The sequence below is a fragment of the Mesocricetus auratus genome, unplaced genomic scaffold (assembly GCF_017639785.1).
Source record: "Mesocricetus auratus isolate SY011 unplaced genomic scaffold, BCM_Maur_2.0 Super-Scaffold_100024, whole genome shotgun sequence".
In the NCBI taxonomy this organism is placed as follows: domain Eukaryota; kingdom Metazoa; phylum Chordata; class Mammalia; order Rodentia; family Cricetidae; genus Mesocricetus; species Mesocricetus auratus.
The window spans coordinates 19,693,236-19,713,613 of record NW_024429205.1 but is presented as its reverse complement, the minus strand read 5'-3'; the positions used below and the strand labels follow the sequence as shown (position 1 = coordinate 19,713,613).

The 20,378-nt window shown below is 51.4% G+C and overlaps 1 protein-coding gene across 2 annotated transcripts in view; it reads right to left on the bottom strand.

Moving 5' to 3' along the window:
• Drc1 (dynein regulatory complex subunit 1) overlaps positions 1-20,378 on the bottom strand; it is a 43,515-nt gene that overhangs the window by 9,647 nt on the left and 13,490 nt on the right. The window contains exons 5-15 of one of the 2 annotated variants that reach the window (XR_005870786.1): positions 20,190-20,327; positions 18,886-18,972; positions 17,177-17,299; positions 12,956-13,095; positions 12,650-12,784; positions 12,082-12,314; positions 9,890-9,999; positions 9,075-9,164; positions 8,627-8,713; positions 5,546-5,800; positions 5,089-5,232 (exon numbers count right to left, since the gene is read on the bottom strand). Coding sequence is in view for 1 of the 2 variants with exons in the window: in XM_040730818.1 (XP_040586752.1) it covers positions 5,089-5,232; positions 5,546-5,805; positions 8,627-8,713; positions 9,075-9,164; positions 9,890-9,999; positions 12,082-12,314; positions 12,650-12,784; positions 12,956-13,095; positions 17,177-17,299; positions 18,886-18,972; positions 20,190-20,327 (1,547 nt within the window). In the remaining variant the exon portion in view is untranslated. Of the gene's footprint in view, positions 1-5,088; positions 5,233-5,545; positions 5,806-8,626; positions 8,714-9,074; positions 9,165-9,889; positions 10,000-12,081; positions 12,315-12,649; positions 12,785-12,955; positions 13,096-17,176; positions 17,300-18,885; positions 18,973-20,189; positions 20,328-20,378 lie in introns of both variants that reach the window. The other variant, XM_040730818.1, reaches the window with a different exon arrangement.

Genomic DNA, 20,378 nt, shown 5'->3' with positions numbered 1-20,378 from the left:
ATCCCCAGCTGCCCGCCAGGATTCTCCATATAAAACCCCACCACTCCCAGCCAGGATTGTCTATATAAAACCCCCCAGCTGCCCGCCAGGATTGACCATATAGAACCCCCCGCTCCACGCCAGGATTGTCCATACAACCCCCACCCGCTCCCCACGAGGATTGTCCATATAGAACCACCCGGCTCCCACCCAGGATTATCCACATAGAAGCCCCAAGCTCCTTGCCAGGATTGTCCATACAGAAACCCCCCCTCCCCGCCAGGTTTGTCCATACAGAACCCCCCCGCTCCCCGCCAGTATTGTCCATATAGAACCCCCCTCCCCGCCAGGATTGTCCATATAGAACCCCCAACTGCCCACCAGGATTGTCCATATAGGACCCCCCCGCCCTGACAGGATTGTCCATATAGAACCCTCACGCCCCCACCAGTATTGTCCATATAGAACCCCCTCCCCGCCAGGATTGTACATATGGAACCCCACCGCTCCCCTCCAGGATTGTCCATATAGAACCCGCGCCACTCCCCGCCAGGATTGTCCATATAGAACCCGCGCCACTCCCCGCCAGGATTGTCCATATAGAACCCCCGCTCCCCTCCAGAATTGTCCTTAAAGAACCCCCCCGCTCCCCGCCAGGATTGTCCATATAGAACCCCCAGCTTCCCACCATGATTATCCATATAGAACCCGGCCCGCTCCCCGCCAGGTTTGTCCATATAGAACCCCCCAGCTCCCCACCAGGATTCTCCATATGGAAACCCGCCGCTCCGCTCCAGGATTGTCCATATAGGACCCCGCTCCCCGCCATGATTGTCCATATAGAACCCCCCTGGCCCCGCCAGTATTGTCCATATAGAACTCCCCCTCCCTGCCAGAATTGTCCATATAGAACCCCCCAGCTCCTCACCAGGATTCTCCATATGGAAACCCGCCGCTCCCCGTCAGGATTTTCCATATAGAACCCCACCACTCCCAGCCAGGATTGCCCATATAGAACCCCCCAGCTGCCCGCCAGGATTGACCATATAGAACCCCCCTGCTCCATGCCAGGATTGTCCAGAACACCCCCCCGCTCCACGCCAGGATTGTCCATACAACACCCACCCGCTCCCCACGAGGATTGTCTATATAGAACCACCCGGCTCCCACCCAGGATTGTCCACATAGAAGCCCCAAGCTCCCCGCCAGGATTGTCCATATAGAAACCCCCCCTCCCCGCCAGGTTTGTCCATAGAGAACCCCCCCGCTCCCCTCCAGGATTATCCATATAGAACCCCCACGACCCCCGTCAGGATTGTCCATATAGAACCTCCTTGCTCCCCGTCAGAATTGTTCACATAGAACCCACCCCCGCTCCCCACCAGGATTGTCCATATAGAACCCGGCTCCCCACCATGATTATCCATATAGAACCCCCCCACTCCCCGCCCGGATTGTCCACATAGTACCCCGCTCCCCGCCAGGGTTGTCCAAATAGAAACCCCCAGCTACCCACGAGGATAGTCCATATAGGACCCCCGCTCCCCGCCAGGATTGTCCATATGAACCTCCCACCGCTCCCCATCAGGATTGGCCATATTGAAACCCCCCCGGGTCCCCGCCAGGATTGTCCATATAGAAACCCCCAGCTGCCACCCAGGATTGTCTATATAGAACCCCCGCCGCTCCCCGCCAGGATTGTCCATATAGAACCATCCCGCTCCCTGCCAGGATTCTCCATACAACACCCACCGCTCCCCGCCAGGATTGTCCGTACAGAACCCCGCCCTGGCTCCCTGCCAGGATTGTCCATATAGAACCCCCGCTCCCCGCCAAGATTGTCCATACAGAACCACCCCTGCCAGGATTCTCCACGTAGAAACCCGCCACTCCCCGCCAGGATTGTCCATATAGAACCCCCCTTCCCCGCCAGGATTGTCCATAGAGAACGCCCCAGCTGCCCACCAGGATTGTCCATATAAAACTCCCCGCCCCCCGCCAGGATTGTCCATATAGAATCCCCTCTTACCCGCAAGGATTGTCCATATAGAACCCCCCCGCGCTCCCCACTAGGATTGTCCACATAAAACTTCTGCCAGGATTGTCCATATAGAACCCCCCCTTCCCTGCCAGGATTGTCCATATAGAACCCCCCAGCTCCCCACCAGGATTGTCCACGTAGAACACCCCCAGCCCCCCACCAGGATTGTCCATATAGAACCCCCCCTCCCCGCCAGGATTGTACATACAGTAACCCCACCCCACACCCCGCCAAGAATGTCCATCCAGAACCCCACCCCGCTCCCCGCCTGGATTGTCCATATAGAACCCCACCCACCTCCTGCCAGGATTTTCCATTTATAACCCACCGGTTCCCCGCCAGGATTGTCCATATAGAACCCCCCCACCGCTACTCACCAGGATTGTGCATATAGAACCCCCGCTCCCTGCCAGGATTGTCCATAAAGAACTCCCCGCACCCCACCAGGATTGTCCACATAAAACCTCTCCCACCAGGATTGTCCATATAGAACCCCCCACCGCTCCCCGCCAGGATTGTCCATATAGAACCCACCAGCTGCCCACCAGGATTGTCCATGTAGGACCCCCCCTCCCCGCCAGGATTGTACATGCAGTATCCCCCGCCCCACTCCCCGCCAGGAATGTCCATACAGAAACCCCCCCCGCTCCCCTACTGGATTGTCCATATAGAACCCTCCCACTCCCCGCCAGGATTGTCCATATAGAACCCCCCAGCTCCCCGTCATGATTGTCCATATAAAACCCCTTCTCCCCTCCAGGATTGTCCATATAGAACCACCTAGCTGCCCGCCAGGATTGTCCATATAGAACCCCCACTCCCCACCAGTATTGTCCTTATAGAACCCCCCCAAATACCTGCCAGGATTGTCCATATAGAACCCCCCCTCTCCACCTGGATTGTCTATATAGAACACCCTTGTCATGGCCAGGATTGTCCATATAGAACCCCTGCTCCCCGAGAGGATTGTACATATAGAACCACCCCTGCCAGGATTGTCCATATAGAACCCCCACTCCCCACCAGTATTGTCCTTATAGAACCCCCCCAAATACCTGCCAGGATTGTCCATATAGAACCCCCCAGCTACCTGCCAGGATTGTCCATATAGAACCCCCCCTCTCCACCTGGATTGTCTATATAGAACACCCTTGTCACGGCCAGGATTGTCCATATAGAACCCCCCTGCTACCCACTGGGATTGTCCGAATAGAACCCAACCCACCAGGATTGTCCATATAGAACCCCCGCTCCCCGAGAGGATTGTACATATAGAGCCACCCCTGCCAGGATTCTCCATGTAGAAACCCACTACTCCCCACCAGGATTGTCCATATAGAACCCCTCCCGCTACCTGCCAAGATTGTCCATATAGAACCCCCCAGCTGCACACCAGAATTGTCAATATAGAACCCGCCCAGCTCCCCGCCAGGATTGTCCATATAGAACCCCACCGCTCCCCGCCAGTATTGTCCATATAGAACACCCAACGCTGCCCGCCAAAATTGTTCACAAAGAACACCCCCAGCTCCCTGCCAGGATTGTCCATATAGAACCCCCGCTCCCCACCAGGATTGTCCATATAGAACCCTCCCACTCCCCGCCAGGATTGTCCATATAGAAACCCCCCGCTCCCCGCCAGGATTGTCCATATAGAACCTTCCCGGTCCCCGCCTGGATTATCCATATAGAACACCACCTCTCTGCCAAGATTGTCCATATAGAACCCCCTAGCTGCCCGCCAGGATTGTCCATATAGAACCCTCACGTTCCCCGCCAGAATTGTCCATACAACTCCCCCCCCTCCGCTCCCCACCAGGATTGTCCAAATAGAATCACCCTGCTCCCCGCCAGGATTGTCCATACAACCCCACCCGCACCCCGCCAGGATTTTCATTACAAACCCCCAGCTCCCCGCCAGGATTGTACATATGGAACCCCTCCGATCCCCGCCAGAATTGTCCATATAGAACACCCACCACTCCCCGCCAGAATTGTTCACAAAGAACCACCCCCGCTCCCCGCCAGGATTGTCCATAGAGAACCCCCCAGCTCCCCACCTGGATTCTCCATATGGAAACCCGCCGCTCCGCGCCAGGATTGTCCATATAGAACCCCGCTCCCCGCCAGGATTGTCCATTTAGAACCCCCCTCTCACCCCAAGGATTGTCCATATAGAACCGGCCCCGCTCTCCGCCAGGATTGTCCATATAAAACCCCACCGCTCCCTGCCAGGATTGTCTATATAGAATCTCCCCGCCCCCCGCCAGGATTCTCCATGTAGAAACCCACTGCTCCCCGCCAGGTTTGTCCATATAGAACCCACCCTTCCCCGCCAGGATTGTTCATATAGAACCCCCCACCGCTCCCCGCCAGGATTATCCATATAGAACCCATTCGTTCAACCCCAGGATTGTCCTTATAGAACCCCCGCTCCCCGACAGGATTGTCCATATAGAACCCCCCCAACTACCCACCAGGATTGTCCATACAGAACCCCGCCCTGACTCCCTGCCTGGATTGTCCATATAGAACCCCCCCCCCGCTCCCTGCCAGGTGTGTCCATATAGAACTCCACCGCTCTCCGCCAGGATTGTCCATTTAGAACCACCCCACTGCTCCCCGAAAGGATTGTCTATATACAACCCCCACTCTCTGCCAGGATTGTCCATACAGAACCCCCCCCGCTCCTTGCCAGGATTGTCCATATAGAACCCCCGCTCTCCGCCAGGATTGTCTATATAGAACCTCCCAGCTGCCCGCCAGGATTGTCCATATAGAACCCCCCCGCTCCCTGCCAGGATTGTCCATATAGAATCCCCGTTCCCCGCCAGGATTGTCCATATAGAACCCCCCCACTCCCCACCAGGATTGTCCATTGAGAACCTCCCTCCGCTCCCCGCCAGGATTGTCCATATAGAACCCCCCCGCTCCCCGCCAGGATTGTCCATATGGAACCCCCCGCTCCCCACCAGGATTGTCCATATAGAACCCCACCCCCCGCTCCTTGCCAGGATTGTCCATATAGAACCCTCCCGTTCCCCGCCCTTCCAAGCCCCGATACTGACTAGTATTTCTCCAAGGCCTTGTACAGCGCATCCCAGAGACTCTGCTTGGAGAGAGGGATAACCATAGCCAGGGATGTCCAATACTCGGTGTCCTTTGAGTTATCGCGAGTATCTTTCTTTATTCTCAGTACTGGCCGAATGTCCCTGAAAGTCAAAACCAGTTTTGCCACCATTGCCAGCCAACACCCCAAGCAATGCCAGTTATGGTGCCGAAGCCAGTCATATACTTGCTGATGTGTGAGTGTGAGTGTGAGTGTGCGTGTGCGTGTGTGTGCATGTGTGTGCGCGTGTGCATGTGTATGCGCGTGCGTGTGCATGCCTGCGCATGCGTGTGTGCGCGTGCATGCGCACACATTCATATATACGACCACTCTTCCACACTTGCCACTGTTTGCCTCCCAGCCTCCCGGCCCTGGGGCTCAGACAAGCCCTGCATCACCACCACACCACCGCATACTTGGGCTTCTTCAGCCCCATGACAAAGGCCTCCAGAATCTTGAGCACATCGTTGGGGTGGATGAGCCTGGGGGAGGACAGACCCTCCTCTCTCAACTCCTTGTCCACAAGGCTCTCGTTGCCTCCCTGCAGGGTCTCCTGATCCATGGACTCCACCTCTGATTTGGACGTCAGGCTCTTCCTGTCCACCTGGGACATCAAGCTTAGACGCTCCATCGTGGACATCAGGCTTGTGCGCGTCGTGTGGGTGGAGGTGCTGTACTGGAGAGAAGTGCCTGGGTGACTGTGGGCGGCTGACACCCCAACACGTGACAAGAAACAGGAGGAGGAGAAGTCAAGGCAAGCTTCCAGAAAACTTTCACATTTCCATAAAGACAGAAGGCAGGAGAGTAAGGGGGTGCGTGAGCCTGAAATGAGGGCTGTATTCTAGCTCTAAATCCAGTGACAGGAGTTCACTGCATTGATAATCACATGCTCCGATGCTATAAATACGCTTTGGCTCAGAATACAGAATCAACCCTGGTATAATTTTTAAATTTAAATAGCCTTTCTCCGACCCTCCCAATCCCAATCCATTGTTTCCCCCCACGGGCAAATTGACGTTAGCACACTTCTTATGTAGCAAGTCTGTCCACTCGGGGGAGGAGGGGATAAAAGCTATTTCTGAGACAAGATCTTGTTATAGAGCTCAGGCTGGCCTCAAACTTGTGATAACCCTGCCTCTGCTGGGATTCCAAATACACACCACTGCACTCACACACACACACACAAAAAAGGGTGTGTCTCTGATCAAACATGTACATACTTTGCCGCCCTGTTTTCAGTGACATCTATTGATTTGTAGGGAGGGGGCACGTGTGTAGAGAGCAGAGGGCAGCTTGTGGGAATCTGCTGTCTTCACTCAGCATTCGAGCTCGTCTCGGAGACCCGGTTCAGGCCGCGGCTTGGTGGCCTGTGCCTCTACCCGCCGAGTCACAGCTCTGGCTCCCTTGCTGTTCTTATGGAATCTTTGTACACAGTCTGTGCTTCCCTTCTTTCACAGCCCGGTTAACCCTATGGAGTTTTCATATTCGCACACAAAACTTCCCTGGTATTTGTTTTGTAGTTGAGGAGTGCCCCATTGTGTGAGTGCACCATGAATTATTAAATGCAGTCCTTAAGTATGGAAATCCTCTGTTTCAAACAATGCTACCATTAAAAAAAAACTATAATATAGGGACTGGAGAGATGGCTCAGTGGTTCAGAGCACTGGCTGTTCTTCCAGAGGACCCGGGTTCAATTCCCAGCACCCACATGGCAGCTCATGACTGACTGTAACTCCAGTTTCAGGGGATCTGTCACCTACACACAGACATACATACATACAAACACACAAACATACATGAAATAAATTATTTTTAAAAACTATAATATAAGCCGGGCGTTGGTGGCGCACGCCTTTAATCCCAGCACTCGGGAGGCAGAGGCAGGTGGATCTCTGTGAGTTCGAGGCCAGCCTGGTCTACAGAGCCGATTCCAGGACAGCCTCCAAAACAATACAGAGAAACCCTGTCTCGAAAAACCAAAAAAAACAAAGAACAAAACAAAACAAAAAACTATAATATACATATAATTTCAACTGTATTAAGCAGAATATCCAGGAGTGTGCCTTAATCTTACCACTTGAACGGTAGAGGCAGGAGAGTTAAAAGTTCAAGGTTGGCCGTGCATTGGTGGCCTTTAATCCCAGCACTCAGGAGGCAGAGGCAGGCGATCTCTGTGAGTTCGAGACCAGCCTGGTCTACAAGAGCTAGTTCCAGGACAGCCTCCAAAGCCACAGAGAAACCCTGTCTCGAAAAATCAAAGAAAAAAAGTTCAAGATCATCCTCCGATACACAGAATTTGAGACCAGCCTAGTCTACGTAAGACCCTGTCTTAAAAAAAATGAATAAAAAATTAAAGTCAACTGTATTAAGATCTATCTATAGATCAAAATCCAAGGAGAACTGTGAGGTATATATTGTGACTGATGCTGTCAAACTGTCCTCACGGAAGGTGACAGCCATTACACTGCCACCAGGTTTGCGTGTGTCAGCGCGGAGCATCAGCTGTGTGCTAGCAGCCGTCAAGCCAACCCGACAGACAGAAAGGAGCTGTGCAATCTCTCTTGTGCTGCTCCCTGCTTACGAGAGCCCGCCGTGTGTGAAAAGCTGCCTTCCTGGCCCAGGTGTAGTGACGCTCACTTGCCATCCCAGACTTAGGATGACTATGAGAGTCTGGGGACCACCTGAGCTACAGAGTGAGCCCGTCCCACTCTTTCTTGGAACTGTTGGTCTTTTTTCTAATTGGCTTTATACAGTAAGGAAACGAATTGAGACTACTCTTCCTCAGATGTCACGCGTGTTTGAGGGCCTTCCTGTCTCCTCCCCCACGTACTGAGAGTATAGCCTGCATCACTCCGTACTGTTCATGGGATGCTACGGCTCAAACCCAGGGCTTCATGAATGCTAGGCAAGTACCTTCCAATTAAACTACATTCCCCAGCCCTTGATACTCTCTTTCCAAAGGCTGTCAGGAAGCTCACCCTGGGGCTAACAACACTAAAAACATTTTTAAATTAAAATCTTGCAACCTTTAATGCAACTCTCCAGAGTAGTTGCTCTTTGAAGCTCATGCTGTAATTATTTACAATTTAATATTCACAGTGTTACAAAGGAGCCCTGCTTCATAGGAGGGCGTGTGATGGATCAAACATGTGGAGTGTGATGCATTCTGATTTCACAGTGGCTAAAGCCTGGTTTTGAAGAAAGCGCAGGAAAAGGGCCCTTGGGCCGCAGATCAGAGCAACATCCCATCCCCCCTGCATTCTGCCCTTTGCAAATAGAAAAAATAATAACTAAGCCAATGCTATTAGCCATGCCCAGCATAGATACCACCAATTCCCCTCAGACCCAGAGCTAGTGCTCACTCTACCACATTCCCCAAATGGCTACAGGAGAAGAAGACATGGATGGCGGAGGCATGTGTCGCGTTAGAGCACAGACAGGGGCAGAGTGAAAAGGCAGGAGAAATGGACACTCTCCCCAGCTGTACCCTGCCCCACCTGAGCAGATGATAAACGATGGGATCGGTATTGAAGGAAGAAGTTCACCAGCTTGTACAGGTCATCCTCACTTTCAATTCCCAGGGCCTGAGAAGAAAACAGCAGGCCATAAAGGTGGGGTGCCCACAGACTCTCAGCTCCTCTGACCCGGCATCCCTGGGGCCCAAATAGAGGGTCCCGGGCAAGAGCCAGGAAGATGCAGTGAACTGGAGCCATGGGAACACTGGAACACAGCCCAGAGTCAGGAGGGGACAACAATCATCGTGACACCAACAGGGGGAGGGGCTCCACACATCATGGCACCACAGCCAATCTGAAGTTGAAGGAAGACGGTGATAAGGAGCCCAGAAAGGCCTGGGAGACTCTGGTGTAGTCCCAGGGCTGAGGTAATGTTGAGAAAGCAGGTTCTGCCCTCCACCCCATGTCCTCTCCGCCCTGTGGGACTCACAGAGAAGATGGCGTCCAACCTCAGCAGATAGCATTCACTCTTCTCCAGGGGGAGGAGCAGGCTCAGCAGTTTGCTCTCTATGAGGAAACCCTGAGGAGAAAAGGAAGATGGCGTCCACAGTCAGAGCCAGGTTCTAGGAACAAGGCACAGGGCCTGCAGCCACCCACAGTGCGACTCTCCAGGGACAATGCCACAGAGCAGAACAGTGAGCCTTCGGGCAGTGGGGCCCTCAGGAAGGCTGCGCCTAAGCCAGTCAGAGCATCTTGACAAAGCCAGTTCCCATCTTGGGTTCAGACCGCCCTCCACCTCACCCACAAGCCACTGGGCAAACACCTGCGTCTCTACGGCACTTTAAACACAGCTACTCCTTGGTGCCTGTCTCTCCCATTTTCCCCCAAACCTACGGAACCCAGAAGCAAGCACTGAAAAGAGGAAGACGGTATGGAGGAGGAGAGCGCCATGAGGGAACACACTATGAGTGACACGGATGGGGGCGGGGTAAGGAGTGAGGAGGCCTTGCTATCCAGCTGCATATGACAGAGGGGAGGGACCTGTCAGCAGCAACGGCTTCAATAGCACTAAAGGAAACTACCCTGATTGCTCCAGGACCACTGAGGGGAAGCTACCACCTAGCTCCCGCTGGGCCAGCTCCAACAAGTCCTTACTCCAGGTCTAATCCTCCAATGTTTTAGACCTGATACAGCTGTAGAAAGGCCGCAGCTGGTACCGCCAGGGGAGCGGCCAACCTGGGAAAACGCTATTGTCAGCCAGCGTGGCTCTCGTGGGCCACGCCCCAGGCTGCTCGGAGGCCTTACCGACTCATCACACAGGAGCATCAGGATCTTCTTAGTAGTTTTTGCTGACACTTGCTTGGGCAAGTCCATGTAAGAATCGTCTTCAGAAGACTTGTCTATCCCTTCTTCCTCTGCAAGTGGGTCAGAGAAAGGAGGGCAGGGAGGATGGCTTCTTGGCTTGTGGATTTTGAGAAGCAATTGGGTGGCTTTCCCTGAGCAATGGGTCTCTTAACTGTTTCTCTGTGGCCAAACACATCTGAGTGATGAAAAAAAATCCTATAATGTGGGGGCCGGGCTTAGGGGTAGATCATGATTTCAAAAGCCACAGAGGTTAGAAGGGGCCAGTTAAAAGGACAAAATGACTGCCTCACAGAGGAACACTGTCAGCCATAATGGACAGCTAACAGCAGGAGCCAAAACTTCTCTTAAAGTTGGAAGAAAGGGCTGGAGAGACGCTCCAGAGGTGAAGAGCTCTGACTGCCCTTGTACAGAACCTGACTTCAGTTCCCAGACACCCACATCAGTCTACAACCACCGTAACTCCAGCCTGAAGAGATCCAGCAGCGCCTTCTGGCTTCCTAAAGCATATACATACAGCATACACTCATAATTTTTTTGTAATTAAAGGAGGAAAAAACACACCTGGGAAAAAAAACAGGAACTATGATCTAAAAAATAAAACATGCTTTACCCTACCTTTACCCTATTAATTCTTAATCAGAAAATAGGAGATAAAAACCGTGGTATAACGGCCTGCTCCGTGACGGCTCAGTGAGAAAAGGTGTTTGACACCAAGTCTGACAGCCTAAACTTGATGACTGGATGACTAGAATCTACATGGTGGACGAGAGAACCACTTCCTCCAAGTTGTCCTCTGACCCACATATGTGCTGTGGATCACACACACACACTCTCACACTCTCTCTCACACACACTCTCACACTCTCTCACACACACTCTCACACTCACACACACTCTCACACACACTCACACACACGCACACACACAAATTTTTTTTCAATATGGTGTCTGGCTGTCCTGGAACTTGCTTTGTAGACCACGCTGGCCTTGAACTCACAGAGATCTGCCTGCCTCTGCCTCCCAAGTCCTGGGATTAAAAGTGTGCGCCACCACACCTGGCTATAAATAAATATTTTTTTGAAAACCATGTATCACAGGACTGGAGAAATGGTTCAAAGGTTAAGAGCATTGGCTGTTTTTCCAGAGGACCTGAGTTCAAGTCCCAGCAACCACATGGTGGCTCATAACCACCTGTAATGAGATCTGGCACCCTCTTCTGGCCTGCGGGCATACAGACAGACACTGTATACATAATAAATAAATAAATCTAAAAAATGTTTATTAGAAAAAAGGAAAATCATGTATCAACCAAGACTCACTGGTTATTCAAAGAGTAAGATAACATCTATGACCTGGCACATGCTGTAATCCTAGAACTTGGAAAGAAGAGGCAGGAGTATCAGGAGTTCAAGGCCAGCTTTGGCTACATAGAGTTAGAGGCCAGCTTGGGCCACATGAGACCCTCTCAAAAAGAAAAACAAATGCATGACTCTGAGAGTCTCAGACAGCATAAATGTTGAGAATATGAAATGACAACATCTCTGTGTAGTGATTTCCAACAAGATAACAAAGGCATTTGCCCATTAACCCAGCAAACGTACTTGTAGGAATCTGTCCCAACAATTTTCTGACAAAGAAAATGAAAAGACAAATGAAATGAACAGGGCTATTCATTCAGCAGCACATGTAATACCCAAAGCAACCAGGCCTGTGATGATCAGAGGGCTGTTTGAGGGAATTCCGGCACAGAGTCAGTAGGGTACCATGTGGAGAGAGGAGTTTTTACTACAACCAGACAATCTCCAATGGCACTGGAAATAAAGTGAGGGCTATAGATATAACACAGCATGCCTAACGTGTGAGGTGCTGGGTAGCACAAACAAAACATGGAAGAAATTATGTGTTCTTATTTAGTGCGTGTGGGGGCACACATGTGTGGAGGTCAGAGGTCAGCTTGCCGGAGTCAGTTCTCGCCTTCTTCCATGTGGGTTCTAGGGTTTGAACTCATGGCATCAAGCTTGGCGGCAAGCACCTTTACCCACTGAGTCCTCTCACTAGCTCACTGCTGAGCATCTCTCTTGCTTTTCCCCAAAGACGGGTGCCCCTCAGTCTCAGTGACTGTTTCTAGTCACCTGTCTGCAGCAGCAGTTCTTCTAGTATTTGTGTGGCTGACTTCTGCTGCTGTATGGAAATTGGCCCCACATTCTTCAGGAACCAGAAATCAGGAATCTCCCAGGGCAGCCCCAGGTGCTGGGCATGGATGACCCTGTCCACATCAAAGGCTCTCTGTGCAAGCGCCTTCGCCTCTTCTTCGTTCATCAGCCAGATCTCCCGAAACTTCTCCGCATCAATAATGGCAAAGTGTCTGTGAAGGAAAGTCGCTCAGCACAGCCAGCTGGCCTCGGGGCCTGTGCCCCACCCCCACCCCCACTCCCAATCATCAATAGGATAAGAACGTGAGGAAGAATTTCAAATCCCCAACACCAGGGCCCTGCATGGGATAGAATGCAACTGTTCCAATGAGAAATAAAAACAGACACGTGACGCATCAGTCAAGGGACAGAGGAATGTACAGCATGAGGGAGTCTTCCAGAAGAGCTGGCGATGTCCAGTCTAATGAAATCCCTGCTACCGCTGCTACGCCCCTGCCAACTCCCCTCCTGCCATCACCCCCAACTCCAGGTCAGGTCCCCTCAAGACCTCATAGCTTTCTGTAGCTCCTTGAACTGCCCCACGAGGCGTTTGTAGTCCGAGGTCAGGTTCTGGTTCTCCTCTTGAAACTGCTTTATCTGCTTGGCGTATTTAGTTCTCAGGTTGTTAAGGATGTCATGCAAGCTGATTGAGAGAAGGCAAGGAGGCAAAGTGGGCAGCTAAGCAGGTGGGACACCAAGGCGGCCCTCCCCCTCACCTGCCTGACTCTACCCCATCCATCCCTGGGACAGCACAGAGGCCACACCCCGCCTCACCCCCAAAGCGAGCTGCTCTGCCACTAGCTAGCTAGCTCACCGGTTGAGCTTCCTCTTCTGCTGGGATTTGATTACGGTGCTCTCTTCATCCCTCTTCTTCAGCACTTGGAAGTTGTATTCTAGCTTCTCTTGGTTCAGCTGGTAAGTTGCTTTCATCTGCTGAAGCTGTTGCTCCAGAATCTGGTGTCATTTTTAACAGTAAATACGCACATGCATACCTAGCGGGCCCTGGTGTAACCTACTATCCCCAAGGACCTTGTTCAAGTCATGCTCTAGGGGGGCCTCAGGGACATGTGCCTCAACCTAAGTTAGAAGTTCTATCTGCCAACATAGGCTGGACTGAACATGGCTCAGGGTTAGGAGCACTTGTTGCCATTACTGAGGACTGGAGTTTGGGTTCCAGAACATATGTTGGGGAGAGAGAGGATCCAGTGCACTCTTCTGACCTCTGCAGGCACCTGTACACACAGGTGCACACACACACACAGACATATAAACACAAAAATAAAAACAAAATACATCTAGAAAAAAGGGAACGTGTCAACAGAGGTCAAATAAAGGACAGCTGGATAAAATACAGTGGGCCATCTGGCAGCTAAACCGGCAGACTCCAAGAGGGAAAGTTCGGTGACAATTTCCCAGGGCAACTAACCCGGCGCATTACTCAGACCCTTCAACGGGATGAAAAGCTGCTTTTAAAAATACCAGAAAATAATTACCACAAAAGTTTGAAATTTCAGCTGTGCAGTGGTGGCACACGCCCTTAGTCCCAGAACTTGGGAGGCAGAGGCAGGCGGATCTCAGTGAGTTCGAGGTCAGCCTATTCACCGCTGTTGAAAAGCCATCGTCCCCACCTTGGTCTAAGACAGTAAGCATACACCCACCCATGTTAAGAAATTCAAGCCAGGGGCGGGAGAGATGGTTCAGTGATTACAGCACTGACTGCTCTTCCAGAGTTCAATTTCCAGCACCCACATGGTGCTCACAACCATCTATAATGAGATCTGATACCTTCTTCTGGCATAAAGGCGTACATGCAGATAGAGTACTAATATATATAAAATAAATACATCTTGAACGAAAGAGAGAAAGAAAGAAATTAAAGTCATGTGGTGGCAGCTGCACTTGGGAAGCAGAGGCAGGTGGATCTCTGTGAGTTCAAGGTCAGCCTGGTCTGTTCCAGGACAGTCAGTTCCAGGACAGCCAGAATGGTTACACAAAGAAACCCTGTCTCCAAAAATAAATAAATAAATGAATGAATAAATAAGTATGAAGAGGGTCCTATGGGCACAGAGAGAGGAACACTTCCTTCTTCAATCAGAAGCCCTTGAGGGACCAGGAAACAGCCCTGAGGAGATGGCACCCTCATGTCTGCTGAGACCTGGATGACTAGGACTTGGTGAGGTGACACTGAGAACCGCAGGCTCTGGGGAGACACAGAAGCAAGGGCAGGAGGCGTCGGGAGAAACCGCAAGCACTTCAGGAAGCAAGGCAGGAGGCAGCAACAACGACCAGCGATGAAGCGGGCTGTGCAGCTGAGCCTCGCCAGGGGACATAACCCAGGAATCTGGATCAGAACCCAAGCCGTATGTGCTCAGGGGCTGGACAGGGACCAGTGCGGTGGCTCAATACAGCAGTCAGGGACAAAAGTTCCATGCTGGATGTGGACATGAACACACAGAGAACAAGAACTCTAGGGGCACTTAGAATTAGAGGCAGCAGGTGGCTCTTCCAGTCCCCCCTGGGAAGCATGGCATCTGCAGTGGTGGTCTCCAGGGCCCCCACCATGCTTCCCAGAGGACAGCACCCCCAAACCTCTCCAGCCACAGCAGTGTTTTTATATTCATACTATAACAAGCATGTGAGCTTTCGATGCAAACTCGGTGCAAATGTCATTCTGTGTGTGTGTGTGTGCTCACACACTGGTGTTTTGCCTGCATGTATATCTGTGTGAAGGTGTCAGATCTTGGAGTTACAGACAGTTGTGAGCTGCCATGTGGGTGCTGGGAATTGAACCCAGGTCCTCTGAAAGAGCAGCCAGTGCTCTCAACCACTGAGCCATCTCTCCAGTCCCGAAAATGTCATTCTTACAGGAAGATTATATCAGAAAAGTATATTTTCCTACATACATTTAAAAGTATTTTTGTCTTTCTTTTAAAAAAATGGTACTGGGGATCAAATGCAGGGCCTTGTACACTAGATGATCATTCTAGCACTAAGTCATACATTAAAATATACTTAAGAGTAAAGGGATAGTGCAAGACAGAAATAACTCCTGGAAGTCATTTCTGATCCTGCAAGTCCTCTAACCTCTAGGTCTATACCATGGTGTATGCACACACCACACCACACACACACACACACACACACACACATGCACGTGCACACACACATAGCCACCACACACACACATACAGACACACACACATCACCCCCCCCCACACACACACATGCACACACGCACACGCACACACACAGCCCACCACACACACATACAGATACACACACATCACACACCCCCACACACACAGCCACCACACACACACACACACACACACACACACACACACACAGGACATCTCAGTAGGATCTTTTGTTTATGTGTATGTGTGAGCACCTACATGTATGTATGTGTACCTCATACAGATCAGAGCCAGAACCTAAGTTCCAGGCAGTTGTGAGTCACTATGTGAGAGCTGGAAACCGAGTCCAGTCCTCTGCAGAGCAGCAAGTGCTTTTAACCACTGAGCCATCTCTGCAGCCCTGGGTACCTTGTGAACCGCTTCCAGTGTCTCATGTCACTGAATACAGCATAGAAACCTTGGAGCTGAAGGCCTTCAGTCAGTTTTTCCCTTTGCAATCTGGAAGAAACTAACTATGCTGCTTTTATAAGCAACACCCCAGAGCAACCAAACCCAGGCAACTCAGCCACAGCAACCCTCATCTGATGGTTTCGATTTGCATCTCTGTTTGCACATGTATTTGACTATTAGTTGGACATGTTTGCTTCCTCCATGGCAAACATTTGCTCCTCATTCTGCTGAGTGCCCAGTGCCAGCCCCAAGCCCTTTGGGTCCACCAGATCTCAGATGCAAGGGTCCCAAAGACAATGACACACAAGGGTTGTTAGCACTGTAGCCAAGGATCCCACATGACTCACAGAAGCCTGTATCACCCACAGTCCATCTCTGCAGGGCACGGTGACATGATTTATGCAGGGGTCACTAGTTTTCTCTTTATGCTTAACATAACTTCCATACCAAATGCCCTCTGTCAATCATCTCAGGTTTTAGTCTCAACACAGCCATCCTCGATCCCTATATATTAAGCACAGTTTATTGCTGCAGGTTTGCTGGATTTATTTAAAAGGGTCTCATGTGGACTAGGCTAGCCTCCAACTCACTCTGTAGCCGAAAAAGACCGGCTGACCCCTCTGCCCTCACATCGTAAATTCTGCAGTTACAGGCATACACCATCACGCCCCTGGCTCCATCCCCAGCCTACACTAACTGCCACTGTGCCTGGCGCATACTCAATGGTTAACATCCTGGTATGAAAAACAGCAGCTCTTAGTAAGAACTGAGCTTACAATTCTAAATGAACATGGACCAGTCGGGCCTGGTGGCATAGGCCTACAACCTCAGCCTAAGGCTGAGGCAGGTGTGACACAATTTCAAAGTCACCCTGGGCTACAGGATGACTTCATGGCTCCAGAGTTACAGAGAAACCCTGTCTCGAACAAACAAACAAACAAATAAACAGTTAAACTAGGGAGCTGGAAAGACATGGCCCTACTGGTTAGGAGTGCTGTGTGCTCTTGCAGAGGACCTGTGTGTCCTTTTCCTAACCCTCACCCAGTGGCTCACAACCCTCTGTAACTCCCAACACTTAGAAGATGGAAGCAGGAAGATCAGGAGTTCAAGGCCATCCTTGGTTCCACAGATTTCAAGACCAGCTGAGGCTACAGAAGACCCTATCCACCCTCCGCCAAAAAGAGAGAGAGAGGGGGGGGGGAGAGAGAGGGAGAGAGAGAGGGAGAGAGAGAGGGAGAGAGAGAGAGAGAGAGAGAGAGAGAGAGAGAGAGAGAGAGAGAGAGAGAGAGAGAGAGAGGAGAGAGAGGGAGAGAGAGAGAGAAAGAAGGAAAGAAAGACTAGACAGTGAGTGACTGCCTCTGAGACACTGAGTAGCAGCTGATGCGCGGCACTCAGGCGGTTGTCACCGGCCGCGGCCGCCTGGCCCTGAGGTGGGTGCCGTCCCTCACCTGCACGTCCCGCTCCAGCTTGATCTTGATCATGTTGTACTCTTCACAGTCCCAGGCCCGCTGCTTGTTGAGCTGCTTCTCGTAGTCCTCCACCTTCTTCATGCGGTTGATGAGGTACTCCAGCTAAGAGCGGGCGGACAGTCAGATTCCAGAGCCCCCCTCCCAGACCAACCCTCCAGAGAGCCCGACAGGCAGGGCACAGAGCAGGGCCTGGGAGTCTGCACGAGTATGTCTGCTGGCATTCAAAGGCCCAAGCTCAAGGCTTTGAGTTCCGGAGTCCTGGCTGGGCTCTGACTGTAGAAACTACAGAGAGGCAGGGGCTGGAGTGATGGCTCAGCTGTTAGGAGAGAGCAATGCTCCTGCCCGGGACCCGCGTTTGATTCCCAGCACCCGCGTGCCTGCATGCCTCTACATCACTGCAACTCCAATTCCAGGAGATCTAACAGCCTCTTCTGGCTCTGAGGGCTCCTACACACATCCACACATGCGCTCACATACCTACTTACCAAAAAAAAAGATCGCTTTTTAAAAATATTTTTTCAAGCCGAGCAGTGGTGGCGCACGCCTTTAATCCCAGCACTCGGGAGGCAGAGGCAGGCGGATCTCTGTGAGTTCGAGGCCAGGCCCAGCCTGGTCTACAGATGGAGTTCCAGGATAGGCTTCAAAACAACACAGAGAAACCCTGTCTCGAAAATCCAAAATATATATATATATATTATTTTTCAAGAGAATTTAAACACGCCCTGTAGCCTAGCAGCTCTTTACAGTGCAAAATCACAATAGGAAGGTGCCTTAGTCATGTCACGTCTTTATTCTTTGTACCTATGAAATAAAGTGGCACAATATTCCTAGGCTATCTTTTAAATGTGTCTTAAAATGGGATTGTACACACCTGCAATCCCAACAGTCAAGAGTCAGAGGAGTGTTCACAAGTTCAAGGTCAGCCTGTTCTACTTATGGAGTTCCGGTCAGACTCCATTATTAATTGTCTCAAGCAATTAATAATAATATTAAATAAAGTGCATCTTAACCATTTCCTGAGCTGGGGAGGTAGCTTAGTTCAAAGACTGCTTGCTTAGAATGCAAACAGAAAGCCCGGGTTGGACCCCCTAGTACTTCATAGACTGGACATAACATTGTATACCTACGATCCCAGCACTCAGGGCATGGAGGCAGAGGACCAAGGTCATCTCTGGCCGTATAGAAAGTTTGTGACCAACCTGAGCTACATGAGACCCCTCCCCCCCAAAAAAAAGGAAAAAGAAAAACACTTTCTTGGGCCACAAATACTGACACTGGAGTGGATTCTTTTGTTTTTGTTTTTGTTTTTTTGTTGTTGTTTGTTTGTTTTTCGAGACAGGGTTTCTCTGTGGCTTTGGAGGCTGTCCTGGAACTCGATCTGTAGACCAGGCTGGCCTCGAACTCACAGAGATCCGCCTGCCTCTGCCTCCCGAGTGCTGGGATTAAAGGCGTGCGTCACCAACGCCCGGCTTGGAGTGGATTCTTAAGGAGACAATGACAAGATGGTGGAGATACATCAGACACACTTAGCCTTCACAGCCACGCTGACTAATCATGAAACACAGGAAGGAGCATGAGCCACACATGTCCTACCCAAGGTACTTGAGGTTTGGGGCTGAACCATATCCAATACTGCCCACGGGCCCACGGGCCCCCCTGGAGACCCCACCCCTCCTCCACCCCCTTACCTCCTTGGCGTTGTGAGCCTGCAGCGCTCGCTCCCATTTCTTCTTATTATTGGACAGTAGCTCTTGTCGCTCTGACTCAAAGGCTTTCTACAACCAAGATACCAAGATGGGAAAAGGTCCTGGTGTCCACTTCCATGGGGAGTGGGGACACACCAGTACCAAAGAACTGTAGGTAACCGCACACGGGCCTAAGTTACATACAAATATGGACTTGTAAATTCCATGTGGCCAGATGGCTGCTGAGAGAGTTAGAATGGAAGTTAGCAAATGCACACTCCTCATAAATGCTGAGAGGACAGCTGCCCAGAGTCCCCTACTCTGGGTCTGGGGGCAACCACTGGGCAAACTTAGCAGGTACCACAAACTTGACTAGCATTGCCATGGCTACAAAGACAACATGTGGATTGGGAAGGCCTGCCGTTGCTGAGAGACAAGTCCTCTTGTCTCTCTTCCATTTTTGCAAGACCTAAAACCCGGTCTCAATCTTGAACATGGCATTCAAATTCAAGGTAATGATCTCTGATTCCTTCGTGTCACTCCCTGCCCCGTCGCGACCACACAGCGGCGAATAAATAGTCCATTTGACCATGGTTCCCGGGCACTGACGTCTCTCAACTTCCTCTCTGTGGTTCATCTCTGCTGCCAGCTTGAGCAGAGAGGCTCCTGGGAGACTGCTTCCAGCACACCTCTTGGACAGCCTGAGACCGACTAAGGAAAGAGCGTCCTGAAGACGGGTGGCCCATTAGAGTAGGACCCTGAATACACTAGGCTGGGGGTCCAGGTGGGGTAAAGGTAAACGAGGGCATTCTTTAGCCCAGGCATATCCCTGTCTGCTCCCTACCTTCACATGAACTGCTCACTGCCACGCCCCCTCCATCACGACTACCGGGATCCTCCGAACCACCAGCCAAAGCGAGGCCTTTCCCCTCAGGCTGTTTTGTTCAGGTTCTTGTCACGGTGACAGGAAACTGACCGCATATCCTCCGCCCCGTCTGCTCTTTCACAACGCTTATTAGCTAGCGCCAGGCAAATTATATGACTCGGAATCACGTGTTTAGTTCTAGCTGCCTCCTGTGAGAATACAGGCTCCAGTGAGCTCTGTTTTGTTCATGGCTGGCTCGCCTGCCCCTGGAGCAGTGCCTGCCACACGCTAAATGCTCGACTCCTACTTGTTGAATAAATGAATGAATGAACGAAACAAACCCTAAAATCGGAGACAGAAATCAGAGGCCGGAGTCACGGGAGCCCCACTTAGGCTGTCAGGGCGGGTGCAGCCATGCTCCCCGGGTCCCCACAGGCCTCACCTCGATGTGCATGAGCTCCTGCCTGAAGCTCTTCATCATACACTTCACCTGCTCCTCCATCCTCTCTAGAAGCAGGCTGATGTCGTCTGACTGCTTCTTCAAGTCCTTCACGTACTGGTCATCCTTTATTTTTAGCTCCTGGAGAGGGACACGGGCACAAGTAAGCACACCCGCCCAGCACCTCCCACC